Source organism: Diadema antillarum, unplaced genomic scaffold (assembly GCF_040938485.1).
Source record: "Diadema antillarum isolate AM-2024a unplaced genomic scaffold, OU_Dant_1.0 scf00000057, whole genome shotgun sequence".
Lineage (NCBI taxonomy): Eukaryota > Metazoa > Echinodermata > Echinoidea > Diadematoida > Diadematidae > Diadema > Diadema antillarum.
Genome location: NW_027270946.1, coordinates 3,785,501 through 3,812,892, shown reverse-complemented (window position 1 = coordinate 3,812,892; position 27,392 = coordinate 3,785,501). Strand labels below are relative to the sequence as shown.

Here is a 27,392-nt window from a genome sequence, read left to right as displayed (position 1 = left end):
TGGGATCATTGTCTAAAAATATAATTATGACTGTGTGTTCTACATGTACCTTTACCATGCCACATGCATTTTCATTTCATTTTTCATTTCCATTCTTTCTTTTTTTATGAGGGGGGGGGGGGGCATTACTTTTCAATCAACATAGGATATTTGTTATTGTAGGAATGTATGACGTCATTCATCCTATCCTATTTAGGAAAAGGGGAAAATCATATCTCCTTCCTCGGTATGAAAACACAGGGGAGCTTTCTTTATCAACACAACACTGTATTTTACTATGGAAAGAAAGAAATGAACGTAGAATATGAAAGACATCACTGTGATTACAATTGATAGGCAAATGCCTGAAGTCTGCATTCTAATCTTGTGCTAATATCCTGCACTGAAAAAACAAGCCTCAGATCTGAGACATATAAGACTGTGGCGAAAATACCTCATGGCAATATGCTTGCCAGTTCAACATGGAATTATGTTTTTTTCTTCAATCTTGTCTTGTTTGGAACAAATCTGGCTCTGGCGATGCACAATTGCTGTCATGTCAATTGGACAAACACCATCCTCAAGGGGTGGGGGGGGGTGGGGTGGGAAATGTACAACATGTCTTCTAAGGTTCACAAGAACAGAACCGAGGACACACATGGTTGGGCCCACAAAAGCAGGGCACTCAACGAAGGTCAGTCTCAAGCAGCTCTACTACTAATAGAGTTTTAGAACTATTGGGGGGGGGGGATGTGACTGATCCAGTAAATTGTCTGCGTCTGAAAGTGCTTCCGCAAACTGGATGAGGAATGGAGTAATAGCCAAAAGGGTTCTTCAAGCCTCGGAAATAGGGTTTCGATTGGAAACTTGGGGGGGGGGGAGGGAAGGCCGGATTAGTGATGAAGAAAACAAGAAAAGAGACAGAGACAAAGGGAGATAGATAGATAGATAGATAGATAGGCAGATAGGTATAGATAGACTGAAAGAGAGAGAAATATAGAGAGGAAAGATATAAACAGAGAAGAGAGAGAGGCATATGGCAAGCTGGGGAAAGGGACTGCATACTGTACACAAGACTCAAGGACTACAGTGTGCTGCTGCCTGCTAGCACTGTGATAGATTATCCAATAATGGATGCAGCTAGCCAAGAGAGGAAACAGGTAGTCTGGGATAGGGCTAAATTGGCCGGGAGAAACAGATGGCGAAGAGCACCAGCTATCGGAGAGGGAAGAAGGAAATACCAAGAACGGTGTCGGATTGTGATATGTCCACTATTAAAGGAAATGTATGGCGACTTGAGCTACACAAAGTGTTAAGGATTTAACTCATTGCTTGCCATGATTGCAACTCTGTGTTACAATGTTGTAGTTACTGTGTCTGTATGTGTGTGTGTTTAACACAATGGAAGAAAAACCATCCAGTGTTTATTGCAATATATGTATGATGATATTGGCACTTGGCATGCAAGGTGTTCTGGGAGATTCAATCGAATTGAATTCAATAAATCAATTCAATTCAATTAAATTCAATTCAATTCAATTCAATGTCATTGTCTTTTTTTCTGGACATTTGTTTCAACATCATAGAACACAGTGCTCAGCACATGCATGCACATTGAAGATGCAGGCCTACACCTGTTTGTACAAGACGGAGGTATAACATAGATATGTAAGAATAAAGAGGATGATCAGCAATATAATATCAATATCAATAGAAATACGTAACATTATGAGGAAGTATTGAGTTTACTGAGTCCAATTTGTGTCATGTGTGATGTGCATGCATACAGGTGAATATGTGTCTGTCAAAAGAGGTGAATTTATGTGAGTTCCACATTCTTTTGTACCTGTATGTCCTTATGTTCAAGGAAATATTATTTAAAAAAATCTATCCAATAAAAAGACCATATTGAAATTGTAATCCCCCTGTTATAATGCATACCATTCCCTCAGGTGAACATCAGTGATGGATTCTGCTCCTTTCAGCAGCATATCTTATGGGGAGGTTGCACTTGTGGAAAAGACAATTCTATGTCACCCCCTCACTCATTTTTTTCTTCTTGTTGGTGGTGTTGATGTGTGTGTGTGTGTGGGGGGGGGGGGGTGGGAGGCTGGGGTTCTACACTTTCAGTTTGGGTCATTTTACATTCAGGACATGTTGCTTTTCTGAGGTCAAGTAGTAGCCGAGAAGGATTGTTTGATCATGAATAGTAAATATTCAGAGCAAGAATAAAACCTACATTTTAAGTGATGAGAACCCCGTTATTTCCAGAGGGCATATGAGTAATATTATGCTCCTATAGTGAGGCAGTACAGTATGAATGCAGTGAGCAAGGCACTAATAACTTGATAATAACAATAATAACAATAACAATAATAATAATAATAATAATAATAATAATAATAATAATAATAATAATAATAATAATAATGATGATAATAATAATAATAAACCCTTCATTGGGATTTATACAAATGTACTAGAAAAAGGAATGGTAAATGCATGATATGTCTCTGTACATAATGCTACTAAAAAAAAAATTAAAAAAAACAAAAACAAAAGCAAGGTACTAGTGAATAGGTACAGCTTCCTAAAATCTTTTTCATGGATATCAGCATATTATCTAAGACTGAAATGAGCATTAACCCTTCCCACACCAGGGACTTTGGACAGTGTGTGTAGTGCTATGGGGCTTTCTGTTCCAGTCATCACACAAAACATGCAAAGGGTTAAAAGTCTTTTATCTTATTATTCCTTGCAGTCATCAGATGGTTGAAGATGAGGCAATGTGTGAACAGAGGTGTGAAATATGAGGTGGCTGGGGGAGAAGCCTAATTGGTCATTCACTGAGAGTCGCTGTCACGTCCAGTGTGGGTCAAGTGCTGAATGTTGACCAGCGGTACTCCCAGGAGACATGGGCAAAACCATTTAACGGTCATTGGATTTGCAGAGGAGGGAGGGGAGGAGGAGGTAAAAGATGGGTCAGGAAATGCGGGATGTCATATAGCACCCCAATTTGAGAATAGGAGTGATTATTCAAGTGTCGGAAGGGGGGGGGGGGGGGCGAGAAATCGGGGAAGAGGGTTATAGTTGTACAGGATATACTGGCATTGCCAAAGTCTATACTCCTTTTGACTCATACCAGTTCATAGTACCACAGGTGTATTAGAGAAAAGCAATACTTGAAGCAGCACACATTGTTTAGAGCCAAGTTATCAATTCTGTTTCCAATCCAACCAGAAAAGATTTGTTCACTTTCCCCTCGAAATTACTCAGTGATACATTTGTTTTCAAGGTGGAAATAAGTGAATTCAATTATGTGATATGACACAAAATTCATGTCATCTGATTACATACCAAAAAAAAAAAAAGAGAGAAAAGATCAGGATGAATGTAATCAGCTTTGACTTTGATGTAAATTTTATCTGCATTGTCATGTTGCATTCTAAAGAATAGCATCAGAATACTAGGGCATTCACTACATGCAGAAAGATAGAGAAAGAGAGAAAAAAACAAACAACATAATCTAGTGGCCGAGATTCAAGGGGTTAAGTGCCATCTACACCTGGTCTCAATTCACTTGGGAATTAACAACCTGGGTGCCCATATGCAAATTTGATATCGGGTGCACGATTTGGGCCGAGGTCCAGTGCGGAAGCTGACCCATATATTATGCAGGCACTTCTCCCGAATTCACATCTCCAAAACCTGGACACGCTGAACCCCCCCAAGCAGGCACTGTAATGACAAATACTTCATACAACTCACTCTTTTCTGGTATTCTCTGATGGCAGAAAGGAGATACTGGCACAAATTAAACAAAAATATATAATACGACGTGGACATCACACAAAATCATCCACATTCATGGCATCCAGCGCTTTGAATTCCACATAACCATGGACGTCAACCTTGTAAACGGCACTGCAGTATTCTGACAGCTGGAAAGGTATATTTTGGAGAAAAAAATGGTATTTTCCTTGAAACCTGCAGTAGTTAACCCGTTCCGTACGGGAACCTGGTGGCCTGTGTATTAACTCTATGAGGATTTTAGAATTCCGGATGGAATGGGTCAAGGCAAAAAGGTGCAAAATACTGCAAAAAAAAAGTAACAGTTTTGGCACCTCTGCATAACACAAATCAAGTGCCAAAGACTTGCATCTATAGGTTCTGTTTGAAGGCATACAATTTTTCTGTGGGGGTTAGACGAACAGAAAAAAAAAAATCACCAGGTTCCTCTGATAGGAAATTGTCATCTCTTCCACCCCCACTTAATCTTACAGGAAAATTGGACTTGAGATGAGATTAGCATTTAAAGTGCCAACTTTTACCTCTTGTCACCCACATTAGGACAGAGAATGAACGCAAAATATTTGTGACCCGCTACAACAAAAGGATCCTAAAGCCGCTGACGGACGAGCCAAGCATGGACCAGACAAATGCTATTTTCAGGCCTTCCCTTTGATCATTTAGCTTCGAAATTTTGGCAGATGATAGAAGATACATTAGACTACAAAATTATGTTATAAACAGAAATCTGAACGTTTTGACAGATTTTGGTGATCTGACTTCAAACTCGATTTTCTCGGCTCACCCGTCAGCGACTTTAGGATCCTTTTGTTGTAGCGGGTCACATTTGCTAATGAATCTTTAATTTTATAATGGTTTAGGGCATTTTGAGAGAAAGTTATGCATACTGATTTGTACCTCCAGTTGTATCATAATGCATCGCTTTATGTTATGATGAATCTACCACATGATATACATTTGAATACATGTTGATTCATAAATTTGAATGCACATGGTGCTGCACTTATGTTTAGGGAAAACATACTCTGTGTCATGGATGAGTGTAACCATTCTTCTAAGAGAATCTGCTGGGAGCAGCATCTAGGAAATTTGGAGCAGACAGAGTGAATCAATAAAATGAGGGAATTAAACAAAATATGTCTGATTGCATAAACTTTGGTTGAGTGTAGCACTGATAAAAAAAGTATGTTTACGTAATATATCTACTGAAATTCAATGTAACAAAATTTCTTTCTCTTTTTTTTTCCGAAGGTACATTTCAAGGCAACAACAAACATGGGCAATAGATAATGGTATTGGTAATGGAGTAACAAGAAACATGAAGTACATGGTGTCATGACATAAGGTAATAATAGCTGGTATCAGCCGACATGGGAATGAGTATCAAAAAGATGGAAAAATAAAAGGATGAAGGAATAGGAGACAGATGCCAGGAATGGAAACAAACAGACAGGGGAATATGGACATTTTTGTGTTGTCTTGTAAGGTTGGTTGAATTTGACTCCATTGACTGATGCATGGTAGAGCTCGCAAACACACGAGTGGGGATGAATAAATCATGAGAAACTACGTCAGGTCACCCTTCCTGGTCAGTGGCCTTTGCCTACCATTGTACCAGTACTTTGGGCGCATCCACACCATCCCCAGATATCACAACAAGCAACTCTTCCAAGCTGCAGTCATATGTTACTGCAGCAAGTGTGTCTGTGCAAGTAACCATCGGCAAAGGAAGGTATCTCTTTTTATTCTATGAAAGAACTTTATAAACTTATTCAAGATGTTAAGAATATTAGCACAAGCTGCATAATTGTCATTTTCCTGATATGTCCTGGTTATTGGTTTAGTTTTGGCTTGTGTAATTGCAAAGTTCAAGTTAATTAGATGAGGGAACACACCCTGAATCTTTCTGAAGTCAGCTGTGATTACACAGACACCGACACATTAAACTTATCCACAATCATGCTGAGCAGCTCCCAAAACAGGAATGTTTATCCAAAGATATTCTCCCATATGAATCCAAAGTTTAGATTTCTCATATTTTCCTATTCCAAATGTGACTGCGACAAGCATTTTTTTTTTTTTTTTTTTGGGGGGGCGGGAGGAGGTAAAATCTCAACGACAAATCTAGAAAGGGTAGAGCATCGATGCGAGAGCTGAATAATGACATGGGTGAAGAAGCAGGGAAGATGGTGCAGGTATGGTGAAGAGTGAGGGTGTGAGAAAAAAAGGTGGAAACTTTGGAAATCCGTGTGAAAAAAAGAAGAAAGCGTTCATGGTGAGGAACCACCTGATCTCCTGGATGAAACTTGCAGGGATGAAATCTTATCTGCTTGGGTCAACTGAATCCATGAGAGATGCTGCTTGTTCTTGCAGTGATTCCTTAACCACCCGCCCCCCCCCCCCCCCCCATCCTAAAGTCTATCGAGGTTTATATGGATCTATAGCTTTAAGTACAAGGAAATTTGAGAGTTTTGAGAGAGATCAGTTGTGAAATTTTGAGGTCAATTTATTGGCGTCAAAAATATGCTAAAACTGTGAAATAAGATCGCTGTGATGTGATCGTGCAAATCTTCTCAGATTGTCTTGCCATCTCATGCTGTCCCTGGATCACAATATCACAGGAAAACTCCTCTTGCGTCCAGTCTGAGCAAAGCTTGCTTGAATTGCTCATGATGTAGCACTTTCCACTTCAGGAGAAATCAAAAGAGGAAGACATAACTGCACAGACTTGCAATCTACATGTTGCCTGTCCTCTAATACTTTCAATGCATTCTGCATGATTTTGCTATTCTTTTTAATCTTCATTCAACTTTATTTTTGGCAAACGTGGGTTACTTTAAAAAAAATCAACTGACCTTTAACCTTTTCATCTTGATAATTTGGCCGATTTTGTTTGCAAAAAAAAAATGTCCAGAGTAAACAGAGGAAAGGTTTAGAAAAACACTACGTTAAGATCTTTATTAGATATCACAATGACAACTATCATTTTCTTTCTTTGAGTAAAGTCACTGACCTTTAGATAAAATTCATATCTTATTTTTTAGTCACAAATCTAATACTCAGCTCAGCTTTACTCTCTCCAGCATATCTCTGAGCAGATATATGATATCTCCAGATATTGCTTTAGCAAGATCATGGACATTTTCGAGGAATGAACAATTTGGAAACATGGTGCCTGTAGCAACTTTCTCTTGGCAGAGAAAGACATGGAAAAAGAAAATCAATCCCACAAGAGTAGGGGGCGATCAATACCTCCATACCATCATGTCACTACCCTGGATGAGTGCAAATCATGCATTTTTTTTAAAAGGAATGTCGCATACACCTGGATCGACATCACCATGCCCGTAAAAGTGCTGGAGTAATATCTTGGCATTATCAGTTTGAGTGGATACGTACATGAATTTCACATCCATACAGTTCATAATTCAGCAGCAGGACTAGCAATATTGCCATTCAAATCTTGCTCAAGAAGTGGATTGCAGATACATGTATAACATTGGAGAGCCTCACAATCATAAGCTACCACTGATGCAATATTGGCAGCATTACAATAATTGCTCATTTGCAAGACAGCACTTGATTTCTTCAGTTCTCCTTGCCAAAATTAAGAGTCGATTAAATCAAATTCAAAAAAAGGTTGTGTTTTTGCTCTCATTCCCTTTTCCCCAGTAACGCACTTGCTACATAATATTTCTCTACATCTACACAAAAGCATTTTCCCCACAATGCCAGTGTTTTGCAGCTCATTACTGAATTGCCACTGTGTATTGCAAAAGTGCCAGATACTTGTAAACATGATGTAAGTGCCATCACAGTAGAAAATACTGTTCTAATACAATAACAATTATTTGAGCACTGATGGCCTTAACCCCATCACAATACTATGGTGATCATCACAAGCAGTCATTTGTACAACTAGTTTGAGGATTTCAAATGGAACAAGTAAATGTATGAACTGCACACATTTCTTTTTAAAGAGAGAGAGAAAAAGAAAAAAAAAGAAGAGAAAATAAAAATTACATTGGTTAGTCTGCTTTATGCCTAAAATGAAACAAAGTAAAAACCTAATGCATTTTGGAAGAAATGTACAGCAAACAGTAAATGCTCCCTTTCTACTTGAGTACCCAGTAATAACCACATGTCTCTGCAAGATCTGTGCATGCTATATTGAGATGCACAAACCCATCCCTTGTTTACCCTTGCCAAATTGGAACACATCCACGCAGAGAAGCGCAGAGGCTTGCGCTCACGGAGGCATTAAAATGCACATTTGTGCGGCTCCGTTGGCGACAGGGCACTGCAGAAATAGAATTAGGGATTATTCACCCCACCACCGTAACAAGATTGGGTCTTTGGCTTTTGGGGGATTATCACAGATGGATATCATCACGTAGCTCTGCTGCCCTCTCTAGTTGAAATGCAGGACAACACTCATGGCAGACCTACTCTAGTACATGCAGCCAAACAAAATTGCTTGACTCTTTGGATTCCCGTAAAAATCAAAACCAATGACATGATCAGGGTCACCGTGCTAAGAGGAAATGCTTTAACAGGTTCTACTCTCAGTAAATGACAGACTTCTTAACATGATTCCTCCTTCATAATACACTACACTAGTATACGGGAAGTCAAAAGTCAAGTAAAAAATGTACACAGACTTGTATATACCTGTTCATGATGAGTGAATGAATGAATGCAGTAAATAGAAAATAATAATAATCAGAGCTGTTCATCACTTTCATGTTTTGAGATTACAAAAAAAAAAAAAAATCCCCTTTCCAGATTGTGTGACATATTGCAATGTGTCTTGTGTTCATCTGTTCCAAATTCCCCATTTGCTGAAATGAGGGAGTTATAATCAATGAGAAAAGAGGATTTTCATGCATCGTTGATGAATAATGTGGCAAATAGCTCCTTCAATAGCTAGATGCAAAATACAACATGACTGAGACATACAGATAGACAGACAGACAGAGACACAACAAAACAGACAGGCACATCTTTCCTCACCTTCCTTCATCACTAAGGTCCATGGATTTGGAGAGGTACTCCCTCACAGCTGCCATCCCATCTCGGACACGGAAGGACATCCCGATGCGACGGGCATAGAGCGTGCCTCCACCCTCACTCATGTACCCGCTTCCGATGTCCCCAAGCCCGGCCGTCCGGTGAAGAATGTCCCCATCGCTGACGTACCCACTAGCGATGTCCTCGCTCACGTAGTCATTGCAGTCGTCCATGAGGTTCTGGTCGGTGAACTGCAGGTCATTGAGGTGCGACCTGTTGGAGAAGGTCCGCCTCATGGAGTTGGAGTAGACCTTGCTCAGAAGAGGACCGTAGCGCTGATCGCTTCTGCTGGTCACACCTCCACTGCTGTCGATGGTCGAATCAGTGGGGATGGACACCGCTACGGTCGACATGTTGGTCAGCTTAGAGGCTGACCCCAGTGACCCTCTCCTTGTCAGATTAGATGACCGCTGTGGATGCTGAGATTCGGGGGACCTGCGCACTTCGTGGGCAGGCTGCTTTAATTGCGTAGTGATGCTGTCCCCGAATGTGGTCTCCTTCGTCGGGCGTGTCAGAGGCGGTCGGGTGGTCACCTGTGAGTTCATTACTGTCACATCGTAGTCATTTGTGGTTGGAACATCAGGGATGGCTTTCATGGGTCGCTGCTGCTTTGGAGTGCCAAAGGTTGTCACTGCTTTATCATTTTTGTAGACGGTTGTGCAGAACTCTTCATCAACCTTCGGCTGGTAAATGACGCTGTTCTCGGAGGACTGACTCGTGTTGGAAGATATGCTGATCTGACTGTGAATGGGCGTACTGTTCACTGAATCGGTGTCATTTGATGCACTCATACTGGTTTCACTGCAGTCCTTAGATGGCGGTCGACTGCCGGTGTAGTTAAACGGTGCCACTGTGGCAGTGTTCGCTGGCGAGCGATTATGACTCGGTGATGTCGTGAGGGAATTTCTGCCACCTGACGGAGTCTTCACCAAAGGTGACTTACTGCTAGACTCAGATGCACAAGCCTCCTTATCTGGCACCACCAGAGGTTCTGGCTGGGGCTTTGGTGGCACCGGGCTATAGGCACCACCCCTTGTGTATGTTATCTTTTCCTCGCCTTCCTTGTCGCTGCCCTGAGGTAGTTGCTCGCTCTTTCGAAACGCATAAGTTCCGGGAGCCTTTAGCCCCGATTTTGGGATACCACCCGGTTTAGGAATGCTACGAGAGCTCGGTATCTGGGAAGCACTTCCGGGGATATTGTGCTGCTGACTGGCCACCGTCTGCACTGGCTTAACTTTACTCGTGCTCTGTTTACTCGACGGCGCTTTCAGCCCACTTGGCTTGGCACCGTCCAAGTCTCGTGACCCGCCCCTGACATTAAGTTCCAAGTCTGAATCATGAAGGGGCAATTTGGATTTCAGTTTGCTCTCCAGCACTGGTAACTTTGACCCCTCATCACTCAATTCTCCGTTCATCATGCCTGATTGCACATACTCTTTGTGGTCCAATTTTGGAGAAGTCCTTCCCTTCGCTCCACCAAATGCCCTCCCTATCGTCTTCTGAGCAACCGCTTTCAATGCATTTTTAGGGCTGCTCGAGCCAAGAGTTAGTCCGGGTGAGACAAGACCATTTGAATTGGATCTCTCTACCGGGATCCTGGTGTCCATGGATGTGTCCACCTCAATCGGTTTCATCACAGTTTTTTTCTCGAGCTTCATCTCTGGCAGGGTCTTTGGGTCCCTGGCCATTGTCTTCTTTGCTGGAGCCTGCCTGCTCGCCGAGGTGTCTCTCTTTGGGGGAACAGGCTTAGCTATCGCAGACTTTCCTGCTCCCCCTGGCTTCCCCTTTGATGCCACCTCCTTCGCTTTCTCAGGCTCCTTCTCCTTGGTGGTTGGTGGCGGAGCCTTGCCATCCTTTCCAAAGATCTTCAACTTTGTGAGCATGGAGCCCTTCCCGTTGGGAGGCATCTTTGTCCCGGCCTTGTCTCCAGCACCACCTGCACCGCCAGACGGCTTCCCCATCCCACCCTGGTGGGGTGCAGCACCCTTGGGGGTGGGGATGCCCTTCTGAGCAGGGGCGGAGCTGGAACGGGGTTTGGCCTTCTCCAGCTTGGAGGAGGCTGGGTTTGCCCCCTTGGCGGCTGCTGCCAGCGCCGGGGAAGGGCTGCGTGTCATGGCAGAGCGTGAGCTGCCCCCGCCTGATGATCCAGGTGGCTTGAGATTTGAGGATGAGGTAGATGGGATGCCAGAGGAACTGTGGTGGACCTGAGATGATGATTGTGGAGCGGACCTTTTGGATCCTGATATTGCACCTAGAAATGAAGAATGAAAGAATGTTGTATCTATGATGAGTAAAGACAGAATTATGTTTCAATAATGTTACATATCGTACAACTGCACAATTATGTAATCATCATGTCATCTTTGACTCCAAAAATCAGGATAAAGTGTCTTTGAAAAGCTGTAAAACCTGAAATTTTTGGCATACATGAAACTTTCACAAATTTCGTGAGGAGCCAAGATTTACGAAAGTAAAATGCACGCAAAAGTTTTTGTCCACTCACTGCATTGAAGGCCAGTCACCAATTTACAAAAGTTTCATGCCAATAAAAAAGGCCACCGGTTCCAATTTCACATTGCAAATATTTCTGGTTTTACAAAAAAGACTTGTACAAGCTTTCTATTGCATCACAGCTTCCAACATGCAACCAATTCAATATTTTTGAAATACAGGCTTGTATCAACTTTTGTACCCTCAGTATCATGTGGGCTTGCAAAACTTATACATAATCAGAGCCCTGTGATTTCATTTTCCTCATTTTGATAAGACGACAGTAAGGAGGAATGCTAACATTATATGCATTATAATTTTTGCCATCATGTACCGTAAGAACCTGGTGTTGGGGAAGGGCCGCGGCTCCTTTCACTCCCCGAAGTACTGCCTGCATTGCGTTGTCCCGGCCCAGTTGGCTTCGGCAGCCCGCCCCCACCGCGGGTGTTTGGGGTGGGTATCCTCGAGCCCATGTCGGAGGCCGAACTTCTGGCACTGCTGGACCCTGTGAGGAGATGTGTGTGTGTGTAGGGCAGGAGTGGAGTAAGAAGAAAGGGGGAGGGGATGCAGTGGGTGGGAGAAGGGGGTAGGAAGGAATGGGGGAAGGGTAAGTAAAAGAGTGGGTGGAGAGGGGTGGTATCATGTTGGGTTTGAGACAGTTGTGGTAGAGGTTTACATGGTATAACAAAAGAGTTAAAGAGACAGAGGAGTGGACGTAAAGGAACAAGAATGTGGGGAGGAAATAAGGAACAAAATGAGTTTTTTTTTTTGGTGTCTTTTGACGTTTACAGGTTCTGAAACAGATGGATAAATTCAGATAGATGGCAGAAAGCAGAAAATCCTGTTCAGCTATTATAGCTTTCTCTTATCCTTCTCTGATCCCTCACTTATTCTACCTCATCCATCCCAAAAAAGAATGAATAAATAATAATAATCCTTCCACTCAAAGACAGAAGCTAATTAGGCATTGTGTCCACAAGAGATTTTCTACACAATGACAGTAACATAACATCTCTGTTTGTCTTCATAATAAGTTTTGTGATATCATAATACTCCATGTCCTCATGAGGAAACAAGATGTTTTCACTGCTGGCAATGAGATCCTCTCTAATACTCCCCCCCCCCCCCCCCTCATCCATCTATCAGCCCTGGCAGATTAGTAACATCGACTTAAACATTGTGAACATTCTTTACATCATTGACAGCCATGTAACTATGTTTTTGTTGTTGTTGTATTTTTTAAAGTAATTCATATTCGAGAGGTTACTGACTCCGCTCCTATGGATGGACCCTAAATTAAAGTGGAGTGGGTAGATGGTAGGGTGACTCAGGCCTTTCATACCCTCCCCCCTTTCCCCCCGCCAGCCACCCGGACATTACCCCTGATACGGAAACTCTTCACATTCTGCTCCCAGATTGGATTGGATTGATACTCAAATTAATATATCATATCTGATTCATCTCGTACATCTTTTTTTTTTTGCTGTTGTTTCTGTCGCTGTTCTGGTGACCGAAGCAAAATATTTTGCAATGACGCACCATTTCTGATATATTGGCAGTGACGGCATATATGACAAAGCTTTTCAATGTGGGCTAATACTTGCTATGCATGAGATACTCAGGCAGCGACATGATTCATATGCTGTATACAAGTTACAGGCGCTTTTTACAAACGAGGTACATATTGTATGAAGGAAGCTTTTGGGTGCCTTGATGAGAGTAGTATGCAAGCGATCAAGACTATGCTGCGGAAGTGTGGACTGACAGTTCATAATGGGCAAGCTTTCTTGATAAACATTTGTTTACTGCCATTCAAGAAAAAAAAATCCATCATTTCAGTACGGGACACAAACTAGGGCAAAATGCACTACCATATATGTGGGCACATTAAAAAATAGAATTGTAAAAATCACTGTTTACATTGATGTGTCTTCTCTTTGGAAGATGATTTTAGTTACCTTTTGTGCTAGGTCCCAAGTTAGCAGTAGCTTTACACGGAAGCAGGATACAAAGGTGTTAGTCATGTTTTGCATGATACAAACATACGTACATACATACCCAAATTATGTTTCTTTGAAACAAATATTGTAACAGTCAAACACAGCAATCCATGCTTCTAAATGTATTTCTACTGTTATCACTACTACAATTGTAAGTGTAGCACTGTTTGAATGTTAACACTAAATTGAAGAAAATTCACAGCACCAGTTTATCTAAAAGATATTTTTAGACTAAAAGCCCAAATATTAAAAACTATCACTGCAACCCATGCAACATTTATGTCTGAGAGAAAAAAAACGGTAAGGTAAAGCCACCTTTCCAAGATTTGTTTGAAGTCTTTTGTGTGATTTTAAGATCATTCAATATTGTATAAATATCATGGTAAATGAAAATACAAATCTATTTTACACATAATATATGGCATTGTGTTAACATTGGTCACACAATTCAGGAGAGAGCATCTGTAATGATGTAAAATTATACTATTTTAATGCAATTTATATTATCTATTAGACTTTGGGGCAAAATTCTTGAAAACTTAATTTTACCTTCCATTAACTTATAATCTCCATCTTACTTCTTGCATATGGTTAAACAGAAATATTTGTACTATCTGTGTCAGATGCATCAAACTCTTTCTTCTTTTCACAGTGCAATTATCGATACTTGATATCAAATATCTTACATATTTGATGAAATTTGTTTTATAGTCTCTATTATTGCTTATGAGCAAAAGGATAATAAACAGAAGAGAAGAAAAAGAAAGAAAAACCAGAGCATCACTTCTTCAGGTGATGCTTTATATCAGCAATTACAAAAAAAAAAAAACCTTCAAAAGGAAGAAAACCAAGAAAGGGACTGACTTCCTTCAATTATGATTAGGACTAATTTAAAACCCAAAGCAGCTTCTGTAGATTCTAATGCTCAACACAGCAAATCTACATGCAACTAGCCAGAAGTGATGCAAAAAAGGTCAAAGGTCATATGCAGCATTACAAATGGTTAATGCCCGCGTGTTGCAACAGCAGAGAACGAAATATACCCAAACACAGATCAAGAGCACAAGGAAAAGAATATAGAGGTAAAACTGTGATTCTATTTCAGGAGGAATATATATATGTATAAATAGATCTATGTTCAACTCGACATCAAAATGAAATAATAGTGTGAGAATAAATCGTATATGCACTCGGGTTAAATATCATCTTTTTGAGTGTGTGTCTAATGCTTGGTTTGATCATCTTGAAATTTACCTTTCCTACGTGCAAGGGCTGCTGATGGTGGGTAAAAAGGAATGAGAAGTTGATGAAAATCATGTTCTTTTCAACAGAATGGATCACTGTTTCTTTCTACACAGTCTGCTTCTCCAACACATTGAAACTTTTGCTGAGGTACGTTCCAGGATATCATCAAATACGGCGATAACAAAAGAAGGGACAATGCAATGTCTAAATGCATTCACATAGTTTCTCTTTTGTATTACAGACTTTCCTCCCTACTTAGTTTCGAGTACCTGTAGAAAAGTTCTAAAATGGATTTTTTAAAAAAGGAATGTTTGTATTATCACGATCATTTGACTAGAATCACCTCTTACTAGAGGCAAGTATAAAATGACTTGACATGAAATACCATAAATGAAGCAGCAAGTGTTAACATTGGAAAGTCATTACCACAGCACTTCCCCTACAGTTTGTATTTTTTTTCAAGAACACAGCTTTAAACAGGTCATTCTCCACTTGTTGGCATTGGTCCCATCTACAGATACATCATTTATCCTGACTGAGATATCTAATGTTTGAAGCATCACATCATTATGTGAGGAAAAAGTTGGAAAAATATATCCAAAATTATTTGTATCTTGTTCAAGTTCCTGTGACAAAAAGAAAAATAAAGGTCAAGACATGAATTTGAAGGTCACATGGAAAACCTGGGGATGAATATGTAAGAAAAAGAGCTTAAATATGCAAAACATTTTTTGATTGCTACCTGAATTTTGTGAGGAAGAACCACCAGGGGGCTGGCGTCGCTGTACACCAGAGCTGTGGGAGGCCGAAGAGGAGCTGGACCCCCCATGGCCAGACCGGGTTTGGGGCTTCGGCATGTTGGCGGAGGATGTATGTGACGACCGCCCCGAAGACTGCTGGTTGCCGCTGTGTTGTCCACGTCCAGAGGGATGGGCAGAGCTGTGGGCACTGCTGCTGCTGCCAAGAGAAGCCCGACTAGGTCTCCGCTGCGAAACTTGCTCGTTTGGTGAGAGTGACCTCTGCTTGGCCACCGAGATGCTGTGGCCAGACGAGTTACTTGCCCCACTGGCCAGCCTTTGTGAGGCCTGTGAGTTTAGCTTCGCTTGCCCTCCTGAGCTCTGCTCATGGCTGCTCCTTGGTGAATCGCTCACGATACTGAGAGACAGCTGCCCCGTTGGCGACAGTCGACTCTGTGTGAGTTGTCCCCGCAGTGAACTACTTGTCCCGTTTATTGTCAGCTGCGCTGGTGGGGGATGAGTATCGCCCGCCCTGCTCCCACGTCCTTTAGACTGTTGATGGCCACCACTCCCCCCTACTTGGTGAGGCAACCGCCCGTTGGCTTGATGGGAGCCCTGCGTGACTCTAGTTGATGCCTGGTGACTAGCAACGGTACTACCACTACTTGCCCTAGCCTGGGCTGCTCGCCCTGGTTGATGATGACCAGATGTGGCCAAATTCTGTGTGGACCGTCCATGCGGTGGATGGGAGCCGTTAGTGGATGGGGCTACTCGCCCTGCTATGTTATTGTTGTTTCCGTTGGCCCGGCTGGTTCCATTCGGCAAACTCTGACCCTGGCTGGAGATCACGCGAGGAGCTGAGCCATTGGCTTGTCCCTGTGCGGGTCGGCCCACCGACAGGTGCGTACCATTCACGGTGGCTTGTGGGCGCGTTGCTAGGCGTGCCCCAGTGGCTTTGAGCTGGGCCGGTGAGGGCTTGATTGACCCGTTTGGGCGAGGTGGTGGTGGTGGCTGTTTGCAAATAAGAACATAACACAGGAAGAAAACAAAATAATCTGTCAACAGTTCTAGATTACACAGAAAAACTTGAGTTTTCACTGTTGTGAATGCTGCTAATTCACCACACACTTCTGCTAATATCTCCCATCGATTCCCTTCAAAAGCAAGTCTCACAAAGTTTGCCTTCAAAAGTATCGTATCTTCTCATTCATGTGAATTAGAATCAGCCTACACGTACCACGTGGTATACGAAAGTTAGTCTCGTGCACGGAGCAAAATGGAAACTTGCATTTCCACATCTAGCGTCGTTCTTTGCATCAATATTTCAAATCCCTGCCGAAAAACAGACTACTCAAAACATAAAACATACCAGCAGAATATCTCTAGCATACAATACTGCTACACATGGCTACCAGTAACTAACAGCAGCTGTGATGGAATAAAAGTGTGTACGTGCAGACAAACAATACCCAATGTCCCACAGGAAAAGTTGCCACAAATTGGAGTACTAGTATTATCAACTTGACTAACAAGGTCATATGAATGGATCCTTATCCTATTACATCATTGGCAGGTTGCCTTGTTCTCAGAGATGGATACTTTACCCCATATAAAAGCACCAGTGTGAGAGCCATTCACAATTTAGATGCCACTTGTATATGCCCAATCACACCTTTGGCAAAATGGGTGTCTGTAACTTGATCACACTTGTCGCACAGATTGAGTGTCCACAATGATATGGCAAGCACAGATCAACACATTCACAGGTCTTATGCAATAAATTTTTTATCTAGTATGGGACTGAACATACCATTTTTTTTCAGAGGGATGATCCATGTGTCAGCACTTCCCCTTAGCTTTCCAATGCATTAATGAGGGCAGGTAACAAAGAGCTTTCTTAGAACATCAAACATCAGTTTGCAAAGTGAGAAAATCCCAATTGTACTATATCCTAATCTTCCCCCCATAAATCGGTGGTGGAGGTGGACATATTTATTATCTTGATGTGTGCTCCCTTTTCTGTTTACCTGCAAACAGGGATATAACACCTTGTTCCCCTAAAGAGCAAACATTCAGCTGCTCAGTAAACATACACATCCAGGTACAGCAGCACAACTCCAGCACCTTGGAAACTACACAAATCTGAGTCAGAGATGTGCAAACTGTATTTTCTATAATTGTATATAATTATGTAGACACAGCTGCCAAATATGTGTCTACATAAAGTTACACAAAAAATAAGGAAAACAAACACAATTGTATAGTACGCAAAATTATAAAATCACCAATGGAAAGAGAAATCACATTTGGCCTGCCTCCCCTTTAGTTTCATGCACTGGAAAAAAAAATCATATTCATTTACACTTGATTTCACTATCAGTCTGATTATCATCTGTTGTTTTCTTGATTATCATCACAGTAACCATCATCGTCATGACAATCATCGAGTCACAAACCTGGGCTTGCTTGGCGTTCTGGGCGCGTTGCTGGGCAACGGTCTTCCCACCTCCGGCAGCCAACTTTTTCCGTCGGTCCTGCTCCTCCTGCTGCAGCTGCTGCTTGTAGCGCGACAGCGAGAAAAACAGGCCCAGCACAGACTTGAGGTTGCCCTGGTGGAGATCTGTGTGAAGATGGTTCAGACACATCTAACTCATTAAAATCTTTTAAAGGGATGGTATAGTTTTGGTTGAGATGGGTCTTAAGATTTTCATCTCTTTTGTGAGATAATGAGATACCTCTTATGAAATATGACAGAGTAAGTAATTCTATGAGAGCCAACCTTTTATTTGGATCACTTTGTTTCACTTTGTTTTGGATATCTCAGCCATTTCAAAACCAATTTTCATCAAATAATATTTGAATTCCTCTTAGAATTGTATGCCCTGTAACATTCAATTAGTGGTTTCTTAGTATCTCACAAAAAGTTGAAAGCTCAATCCTCGCCTCAACCACTATTATACCATCCCTTTATAGGAAATTCATGTGAACCTGGTTCTCGTTGGTATCAATTCTTGACAGATACTATGCTCACAAAACATGTGATGAAAAAAAAAAGCAAAAGATAAACTTTGCTGGCATCTTGTGGTCAATCTGGGAGAAAAGCCAAATCACACTAGGGTACAGACTAATCTGCCAAAAATCTAGACAGCTCAGTCCATGAACTTGATGATGGATGACTCATAAAGGAACAGTGAAAATCTTGAACAAAGAGTGGATTGCTGCATACATTAGAACAACAAATAACATGACATTTCAGAGTGTCAGATTGTAGATATAACATATCTGGTTTCTTAGGAAACATATTTCATGATAAATCTCACTCAAGTTTCATAATATCAACAAGAACAAAATATAAAATCACTTTCAAGTTGTCTGCCTCAATAAATCCAGGGGGGTGTTTCATCAAGTTAGTCAGCGCTGACAAGTTGTCAGTCTCTGACAATCACCATGGTAACAGTCAGTGACCAGAGCATCTTCGCCAATCAAAACCAAGGATTTTGCTGAAATTGTCAGCGCTGACAACTTGTCAGCGCTGACTAAATTGATGAAACACCCCCCAGAAGTTATTAAAGGTCTGTACAAAATGAATCCCCCCCCCCCAAAAAAAAAAGAAAGAAAGAAATATCCAAGTCTCTTTTACCTTTGGCTAAAAGTCCATCAGTGGCCACTCCTTTCGAATTCAAACAGCCGAGACATTTCTCAATATTCTCTATCTGCAGAAGGTAAACAAAAACAAAAGGGGATGAGAGGTTCAGTGGTTAAAAACATAAAACTGAAAATGGTGCAAGATATCAGTTTAAAGAGAAGTCAAGCAAAACCAGTGGTCTCAAAGATATGAAGAATCAAAATATCTTTAGGCCCTTGACATGCTCTCCCTAGGGTAAACTAGTAGATACAGAAGCTGCTGCAGAAATGAAACAACATGACTTCACAAGCTGCCAAGTGTTTTCTTTTTTTTTCACAATCTGTGACTGGTGAGAGCAAGATGAAAGTTCCGGCGTATTTGTTCAAAATTTGTCCCAAAAGATACAATGCATCACAATGATTTACCTCAAGGAAAAATCATCTTCAAAGCTAAGATTCATCATTCATCTGTGAAGTATCATCACTTGTACCTTAATGTTAGCCTGATGATGATGAGCTAAGTTTACTATAACATGCACTTCCCATAGACACCAGCCCAAATATACTCGGGACTAGTCTTCCACAGGTTAAAATCTGAAAGCCGATGTGATGATGAGGAACAAGTGAAACTAGATGCTACGCTGATTTCAAATTAAGGCTTATATACATTGTATGAATTTTCCCCAGAGAATAAGAATGATTCCTATTCATGTTTATACTCAATATAATTATACACATGCACATGTAAAAGTATTTAGGTTTGTAAATATAACACACAAATGGCAACAACATGAAGCTGATCATTGCAAGCAGTTATGAAAGAAGTGTAGCAGACAATGCATCACAATAATGAACATATTCAAATAGAAAGTGTTCAACTGCAGAACAGAATGTGCAATTGAGATATTGCATCGAATAAAATTTTTGGATAAAAAAACCCCAACAAGAACAGTGGAGAAACAAGACTCTCCCATTTTTTCATCTGCCTCCTTCCATCAAACCCAATATCTTTAAAATCCTTTGTCAAAATAAAAAGAAAGAACGAAAAGAGATTCAGTTGATAGTACGAAACCTGACACCCATCGTAAATGTGCGTGTAATGCGTACACCTGCTCACAGCCCAAATGAGACTGTGTGTTACAGTGTGATGGAATACTACACACATAGAGATGAGGCATCAACCTAGCAGGGATGCGATGGTGGGCTATTTTTATCACCTGATGCAAAGATCTGCTCACAGAGAATGACGACACTGCGCGGTAAAGTGGCAGCGGCCAGCAAACGCCAAACGTCAAGGCCGCTTGCAGAGCGACCTTTTCCACTTAATTGAGGCTACGAGGCTCAACTTCCGTTAGCTGATGAATATGAAATCTACTCATGAATATGCATCGGGTCGAGGGAGATGGGGGAATGCAGCAATGGTATGGTTTAACTCCAAGGAATGCACAGAGGTCCATGGACTGTGCATAGTGTGCATACTCAGATGCCACTTCATGCTGAGTTTAATGCACTGATGACTTTTTGAAGGCTGTTCAGAGCTTTTGCCTACTGAAGGCATATGTCACAAGATTCATGCCGCTACTTCAGAGGACATTACAATGGCAGAGAAAAAACAAAAAGACGAGATGCTCGTGGTATTTACTCAAAAAATTAGTAGCAATCAAGACAGTACAGGCAGATCTTTAGATAATAGCGACTGCTTATAATCTATACTACAAAAGAAAATTGGTTATTCATCTTTGTAGACATATGCAATAATTAGAAAATTATGCATGTACTGTATCATCCATTATCTATGCTACAGAAGAAAATTTTGATAATCATCTGTTTAGACACATCAGTAATCAGAAAATGACGTATACACTGCATCTCACCTACACAGAAAGCAACAGCAGGAATAGAAATCAATATGAGCCATATGTCAGGACTAACTGTAGTATTAGTCTGCAGTTTGACCAATAAAAGATGGGAAAACCGATTCGTCTAGCTGTGATGGGGAGACTAATCAATAGCAAGCTTGGCAAATACGGAGCCTTTATGGAGGCAATTAATTCTAATTGTCCTCAGTAATCAATTTACGCTGCAAATCATCACTGTACCCATGATCTGCATACTGTTGATGTGTAAAAGAATGAGAAGCTATATATACACTGTTGACACAGGTGGTGTGTTGACACTTTTAGCCATAAATTCTCCAGGGCTTTATAATCAGACATTGGTCAAGTAGGATAAAGAAAAAAAAACCTAGGTAGACAGATAAATAGATAGAAAAAAAGAAAGATATGTAAGGATTAATGAAATATAAGGACTAATCCCTCCATTTTTATTTCTATTTTCATACTATTGTTCTTTTCTCATGATAGTGTTTGTACATTTTCTCTCTTTGTTGAAAATGAAATAAATGAAACAAAATGAATGGCAATAATAGATTGAGATATCTAAAGGTAGATAATACACTTGACAGTTATATGGATGAAAAGATGAATAAATTGATGCATATATTCGTATGTAAGTAAACAGATACACTTTTGATGTTTAGACTCAATGACAAACAGAAGGAGAGCCAGACAGTAAGATAGGCAGACAGAAATATATGGAAATGGAGGTATATAGATGTATAGAAATAGATGTATAAACATACATACATATATACAATGACACACAGAACGATACATAGAAAATAAATAGATACATGTAAATAGATAGATGGATTGATACATAGACAGACAGATAGATAGATAGATAGATGGATAGATAGATAGATGGATAAATAGATAGATAGATAGATGGATAGATAGATGAGATAGATAGACAGACAGACAGGGATTATGGCTCATAAATCTCCTTGTACTGATATTACATAGACCATTACAAGTACGTGCCTACTCTAAAGATTGTTAGTATCATCTACATTATATACCTCCAAAAGGAAACAGAGAACTAACTTTGACCAACTACAGAATATGGTGTTCTATGGTATATTCTACTCCATACAACATGTATTCACTGGATTTTTTTAGCATCATAAAGTGACAAACCAATTACTATTTTCAAATGCTGTAAATACAATCTTTGTGTGTGTTTCCAATGAACAACATAATGTTTAATGATAGTGATAGTGATGATGATAATAAACACACCAATGCTAATCATTACAATAACACTGATAACAGTGTGAATTCACCATGCCTTTAATCTACATAACCTACTTTATAATCCACTCATATAGCAGTATCAACTTCAGAGAAAATTAATTCACTGGAAGCATCAGTGTGACTTTAATGTTATCAATCCGGTTAATATGCGAGGGATTGGCCCTGCTAATTTGAAAAGAGAATATCTTTTTAAAGGAAGAAACACTAGTTACAGCAGGAGATGAGAATACCAAGAAAAAAAAATAAATCAAATGAAATTATCTTTTCAAATTCCACATGTTCCTGACTTGCATTGCCTGTCAATTAAAAAAACAAAAGTGAGCATTTGGCTATCAGCACACGTGAATAATTAACGTTAACATTCTTTCAAGCCCATACTATAATGTATGTCACGAAATAATTGTAAGTAGATACCATTCCATAAAGAGTGTGACAACATTATGCAGGTATTGATACACGATCATAGCTGAAATGGGAGATCATGTTGCATATATTACATTTCATCATTACTGTTGCTACCCTCATATACACCTACACCATGCCAATTAATGTTTCTTACCTGAAACACGTGACCTCATTTCACTTTACCTCTATCCCTAAACATTGCTCCATGACCACCAACAGGATCTATTCCTTTTCTTTCTCCTTATCAACAAGTTTCACTTTCCTTGAGTATGTTTGTCCATCTTGGTGTATGTTCCAAACATTTTTCCCACTGCGCGCATATTCCACATCTATACAACAGTCATGACATTGACCGACAGTACTTTACCTCCCAAGGGAAATGCCTTCATTGCAGTCTGCTAAATGTGGAGTGAGATGCACTTATGTCCATGGACCTAATTTACTCACTCTTTCAAACTGATAGTGCTAGTCTTAGCTCAAGCATGCAATTACGCAGAGAGGGAAAAAAAAAACACTGTTTGTGTGTTGCTACATTTGATAATAGCAAACTAAATGAAAGCTTCACCTTAGAAAATATTTTTTTGTTTTATATCTATAGCCCTTTTGTATAAATGATATTAATATCCATACATGAACATATAAAACAATAGATACACAGATAGACAGATTGATAGATAGAGGGGATGTGATTATCAAAAATCATTTTACTTTACTCTTTCTCATTTGAACTGATTGAACCTACCTATTTCTGCCCATTTTCTAAATTCCTGATTGAACTTCTTTTTCCCTGCCTCAGTTATGATATTACATAACCTCATATTGTGTATTTTACTGATACAATCCTTGTGTGATCACAAAATAAATCATTCAAGAAAAAAATAATAATTGCCACACCTGGTCCACATCTAGTCCACATCTGCTAATATCACAAAAAAGACTTGTACAAATGTGATAAAATGTTGTACACACATTAGAATAACAAGATATTGGATTAAGTCAGCACAAGTTGATAAAGACTAGAACAAGACTACAGGATGCTATCCCACTGAGCTGACACTCTCTGGTTCAAGCTTCCAACTGGGCAGCACGTGGGGCAGGAGTAGACTTGCCTGGCCAGGTGTTCAGAAAGTCAGTAAAACAGAATAATGATATTATCAAAATCGTACCTTGCCTGGCCAGGTGTTCAGAAAGTCAGTAACACAGAATAATGATATTATCGAAATCGTACTTACAATCTTCATATTGTTGATGGCAATTACGAGAATTTAATCACCACCAAACAAAGCACAATACTCATAATGATTCTTCTATTTATAGTAATTAATGTTTTTTTATATATATATATACATTTTTTTAAAACCATAATCAAGATGGAAATACTCATGGATTCATATCTCTAGTGATACGAGATTTGATCAGTAATGTCTGCTTTCATCAGCATCAGTAAAAGGAGCAGTACTTGTGTTAAAATTGTAGTTGAAGGAATACTGTCATAAACAGTGTTACCATCATTGCTTATGCCAAATTCATCATGCAAAGTTTCATTCATGCATAAGTAGATCCTACTAGAAGTAACCTATGCTGTCACTGAATATAACCTCTGGAAAGTATGACAAGACCACAAATGGCGCATCACTTATGAATTGGGAGTGAAGGATATTGGGTATGAAAGGAAAATGAAAACTAGATACATATGTGGATTGGGTGAATGCAACAATATCAGTATAACATATCGGGGACGTTTGAAAAAAAAACCCAGACAATCCATTCAGTAGTTATAATTTTTTTTTTAAGTTTCAGTGCAGTCAGCCATGGATTAGAAGTTTGTGATATCACTGCTGGACAATGATATAAAGAAGATGGAAAGAGATTTCCACAAAGTTCCATTCCTTTTTTGATAGAAAGAAAACATTTCTTCAACTTGTTACAGACACATCTTAACAGTAACATTATTCCCTCTGCTTCCTGAAAGAGGTAAATCAAGTGCTCTTTCGGTATGCTGGCAAAATGACAATTTTTCAAACAAGCAATGGCATCATTGAAACTCTAAAAATTCATAACTTTTGAATGAATAGCCTAATTATTCTCAAACTTTACTGATGTATTCTATAAATATTGCTCAATTCATTCAATCCATTAACATATCTGGGGATTATTCCCCTTTTTAAGTCTAACTGCAAATGGATGAGGACAGTCACAGGAAAAGTGATGAAGAAACTGGTGACAGAGGAAAGGACGATAACAAATCAGAAATTTCAGAGGGAGAAGAAAAAAAGAGAGAAGAAAAACCACTCATAGATATCAAGGAACACAACATGAAACGAAATGGATGAACAGATGAATGAAAGAGGAGAATTGGGAAGGTGCAAAGATAATCTCTCAGGATTGGTAGGTAACACCATCACTGACTGGTTGCACTAATGCCATCCAATGAGAGGGCAAAAAACGATAAGCTCTTTCCCCTCCGGTCAACTCAAGTAAGCTGTTCCAGCTACATGACACAGGGAACTCGAGGATCTCAGGTTTGCCCTAAAGATCTCTGGAGCTTTTGGTGCTCGTTATCAATATTGAAACAGGCAGAGTGTTTTGCGACTAGGCGTCCTCACATTCAAACATAATCCTGCTCAAACTGAAATCCAATATGTTATATCCTTGTATTCTGAATTTGAATTCATTCTACATTTGTAAACAAAGTCAGTTTCATGGAGGAAACTGAGGGTAGTCCATTTATGGCTGGTTGATAGGTAAAAAGAGACTATTTCAGGTTTTACATTAGAGAGAGAAAAAAAAGAAAAGAAAAGCAAAGAAAGGAAAAGATGAAATCAATGCTGAGGTACAAGTTGTGCAACACTGGGCCCTGAATTATAGAGCATCTTCATCAATTGAACATCATCATCCCTGCAGCTACCTCACAAGTGTGAGACATCATACATTCAGCAGCACTGGACTTCAGTTGTTGCTGTGGTGAGTGAAATTAGAAAACCGGGGCCCTATTGCTATGAAATGGGGCCCTATTTCTGTATACTTACAGCAGGCAAATTTAAAAAGAATGCTCAAGTTGTCTGAGTAGGTACATGTAAGATGAATTGTCATTTGAGACCTTCACTACAAATTACTTTCCATTTGATCTCAACTTTCATTGCTTGATATTATATATTCTCCTCTGCTATAGGCCTACAATTCATTTGAACGGACTATCGAATCCATAGAAGTGGTAATAGGGTGCATAACATATATATTACTCCTGACATGTTCAATTTCACAGTCCCCATTGAAACCTTCTTGTATAATAACGTATCTCTTCCTTTAAGCCATCAACTGAGGCCGTTCCTCCCCTGCTGTGGTTACCACGCGCCCCTTGCATACCACTAATTGGGGACGGAATTCCATCTTCTTGGACCGGAGGAGACAGCATGGGGGGAGAGACTGCAAGGTGTACCATCAAAGCCTGGCCTCCCATCTTCCCTACACTACCCCCTACTTCTACCTCTGTGGTCTGATGACATGCCTCAGGTGCACAATGGCCAGTCTGTGGGGGCAGAGCGGGGGGGGGGGGGGGGGGGGGGGGTGTTTAGGGAGGCAAAATGACTTGTAATCTCCAATCGATCCACAATGATGTCTTCATTCGGAGTTGTCCCTTCGAATAAAGCATGAGATGAGACATGAGGTCTGTGCAAATCTTCAAGGGGGAATGCAGGTTGAATCCAGCTCTACCTCTAGAGGTAAGGGCCTCCGAGTAAGAGGGCAATATATGGAACCCCACATTTTGTTGTTGTTGTTTTTTAGCCTCCGAGTAAAAGGGCAATATATGGAACCCCACATTTTGTTGTTGTTGTTTTTTTGCCATCTTATTCTGTAAAGTCAGAAAGATTAAACAGAACCTTAAGGTTGATACACTGCTTTACGTTTTCAGGTAGATCTGATTTTCTTGCTGGATTTTTCCTTCCTTTGTAGCAACTGCAAAGCAGATGTAAAAGCATGGCAGCAAGAAGAGAAACTATATTTGGTACCGGTAATTCCTTTCAAGTTCTCACGAAAACTAAGTAAGTCTTTAAAAATCAACTGGAGAGTGCAACTGAAGAGTTTGTTCGCAAAAACCAAAAAGTCAATTTTTGTAGATTTTGAAGTACGGTTTCTGTCATAAAGTACAAAATAATACCTTTTAAATGACATATTGGTCACTATATATAAAGGTACATTTTTGAAGTTATGGTCAAAAGAAGCAAATATTTTCTTATTATTCTCTTTATTTTTCTTGACCATTAATCGCAAATATCTCCATTTGGCAAATATGGACTTATCGGTTTTTGCGAACAAACTCTTCAACTGATTGACAAATTTGAATAATTGGAACACATTTGCAGAATAATATTACAACTCAAATATGAATCCAAATGCTGAGATAACATTGAGCCTAATAACGTTGGACTGAAGATGCCTCCCTTCATTCTACAACCTGTATATTCAGTTAAAAATTTAATTCGAATACCCTGAGATTAAGAGGGCATATCCATCATATATCATAATGGAATGGGCCTACAATAACGATAAGCCAGAAATCCACATCATCTGTACATTCCCATACATAAGATTTGAATTCATTGTTTTCCATAATTTAAGCATTTCTTTCTGATTGTATTAATATACCACTAGCACTGACTGGAGCCATATATTGTGGCTCAGTGGGAGGGAAAAGACCCACAGACTCTAAATTCTAAAGTCCACTGGAACGCAGGCAGTTCCACCTTTAGGCAAGGCACTTTATTCTTGTTGCCTTCAGAAAAGCATTAAAGCTGTCAATCTCTTTAATAGTAGTATGTTTGAAAGCATTGGGAGTGGTAAATGTTCTGTACATCAGTTCTACCAAACAACTGGAA

At 40.0% G+C, this 27,392-nt stretch overlaps 1 protein-coding gene across 3 annotated transcripts in view; it reads right to left on the bottom strand.

Annotated features, from left to right (window-relative positions):
- Positions 1-8,798: 8,798 nt before the first annotated feature.
- Positions 8,799-27,392, bottom strand: part of LOC139715890 (uncharacterized) — a 277,465-nt gene continuing 258,871 nt past the window's right edge. For all 3 annotated transcript variants that reach the window (XM_071627442.1, XM_071627441.1, XM_071627440.1), the window contains exons 4-9: positions 18,972-19,044; positions 17,788-17,951; positions 15,337-16,342; positions 14,604-14,621; positions 11,684-11,854; positions 8,799-11,110 (exon numbers count right to left, since the gene is read on the bottom strand). In XM_071627442.1, the coding sequence (XP_071483543.1) occupies positions 8,799-11,110; positions 11,684-11,854; positions 14,604-14,621; positions 15,337-16,342; positions 17,788-17,951; positions 18,972-19,044 (3,744 nt within the window). The remainder of the gene's footprint in view (positions 11,111-11,683; positions 11,855-14,603; positions 14,622-15,336; positions 16,343-17,787; positions 17,952-18,971; positions 19,045-27,392) is intronic.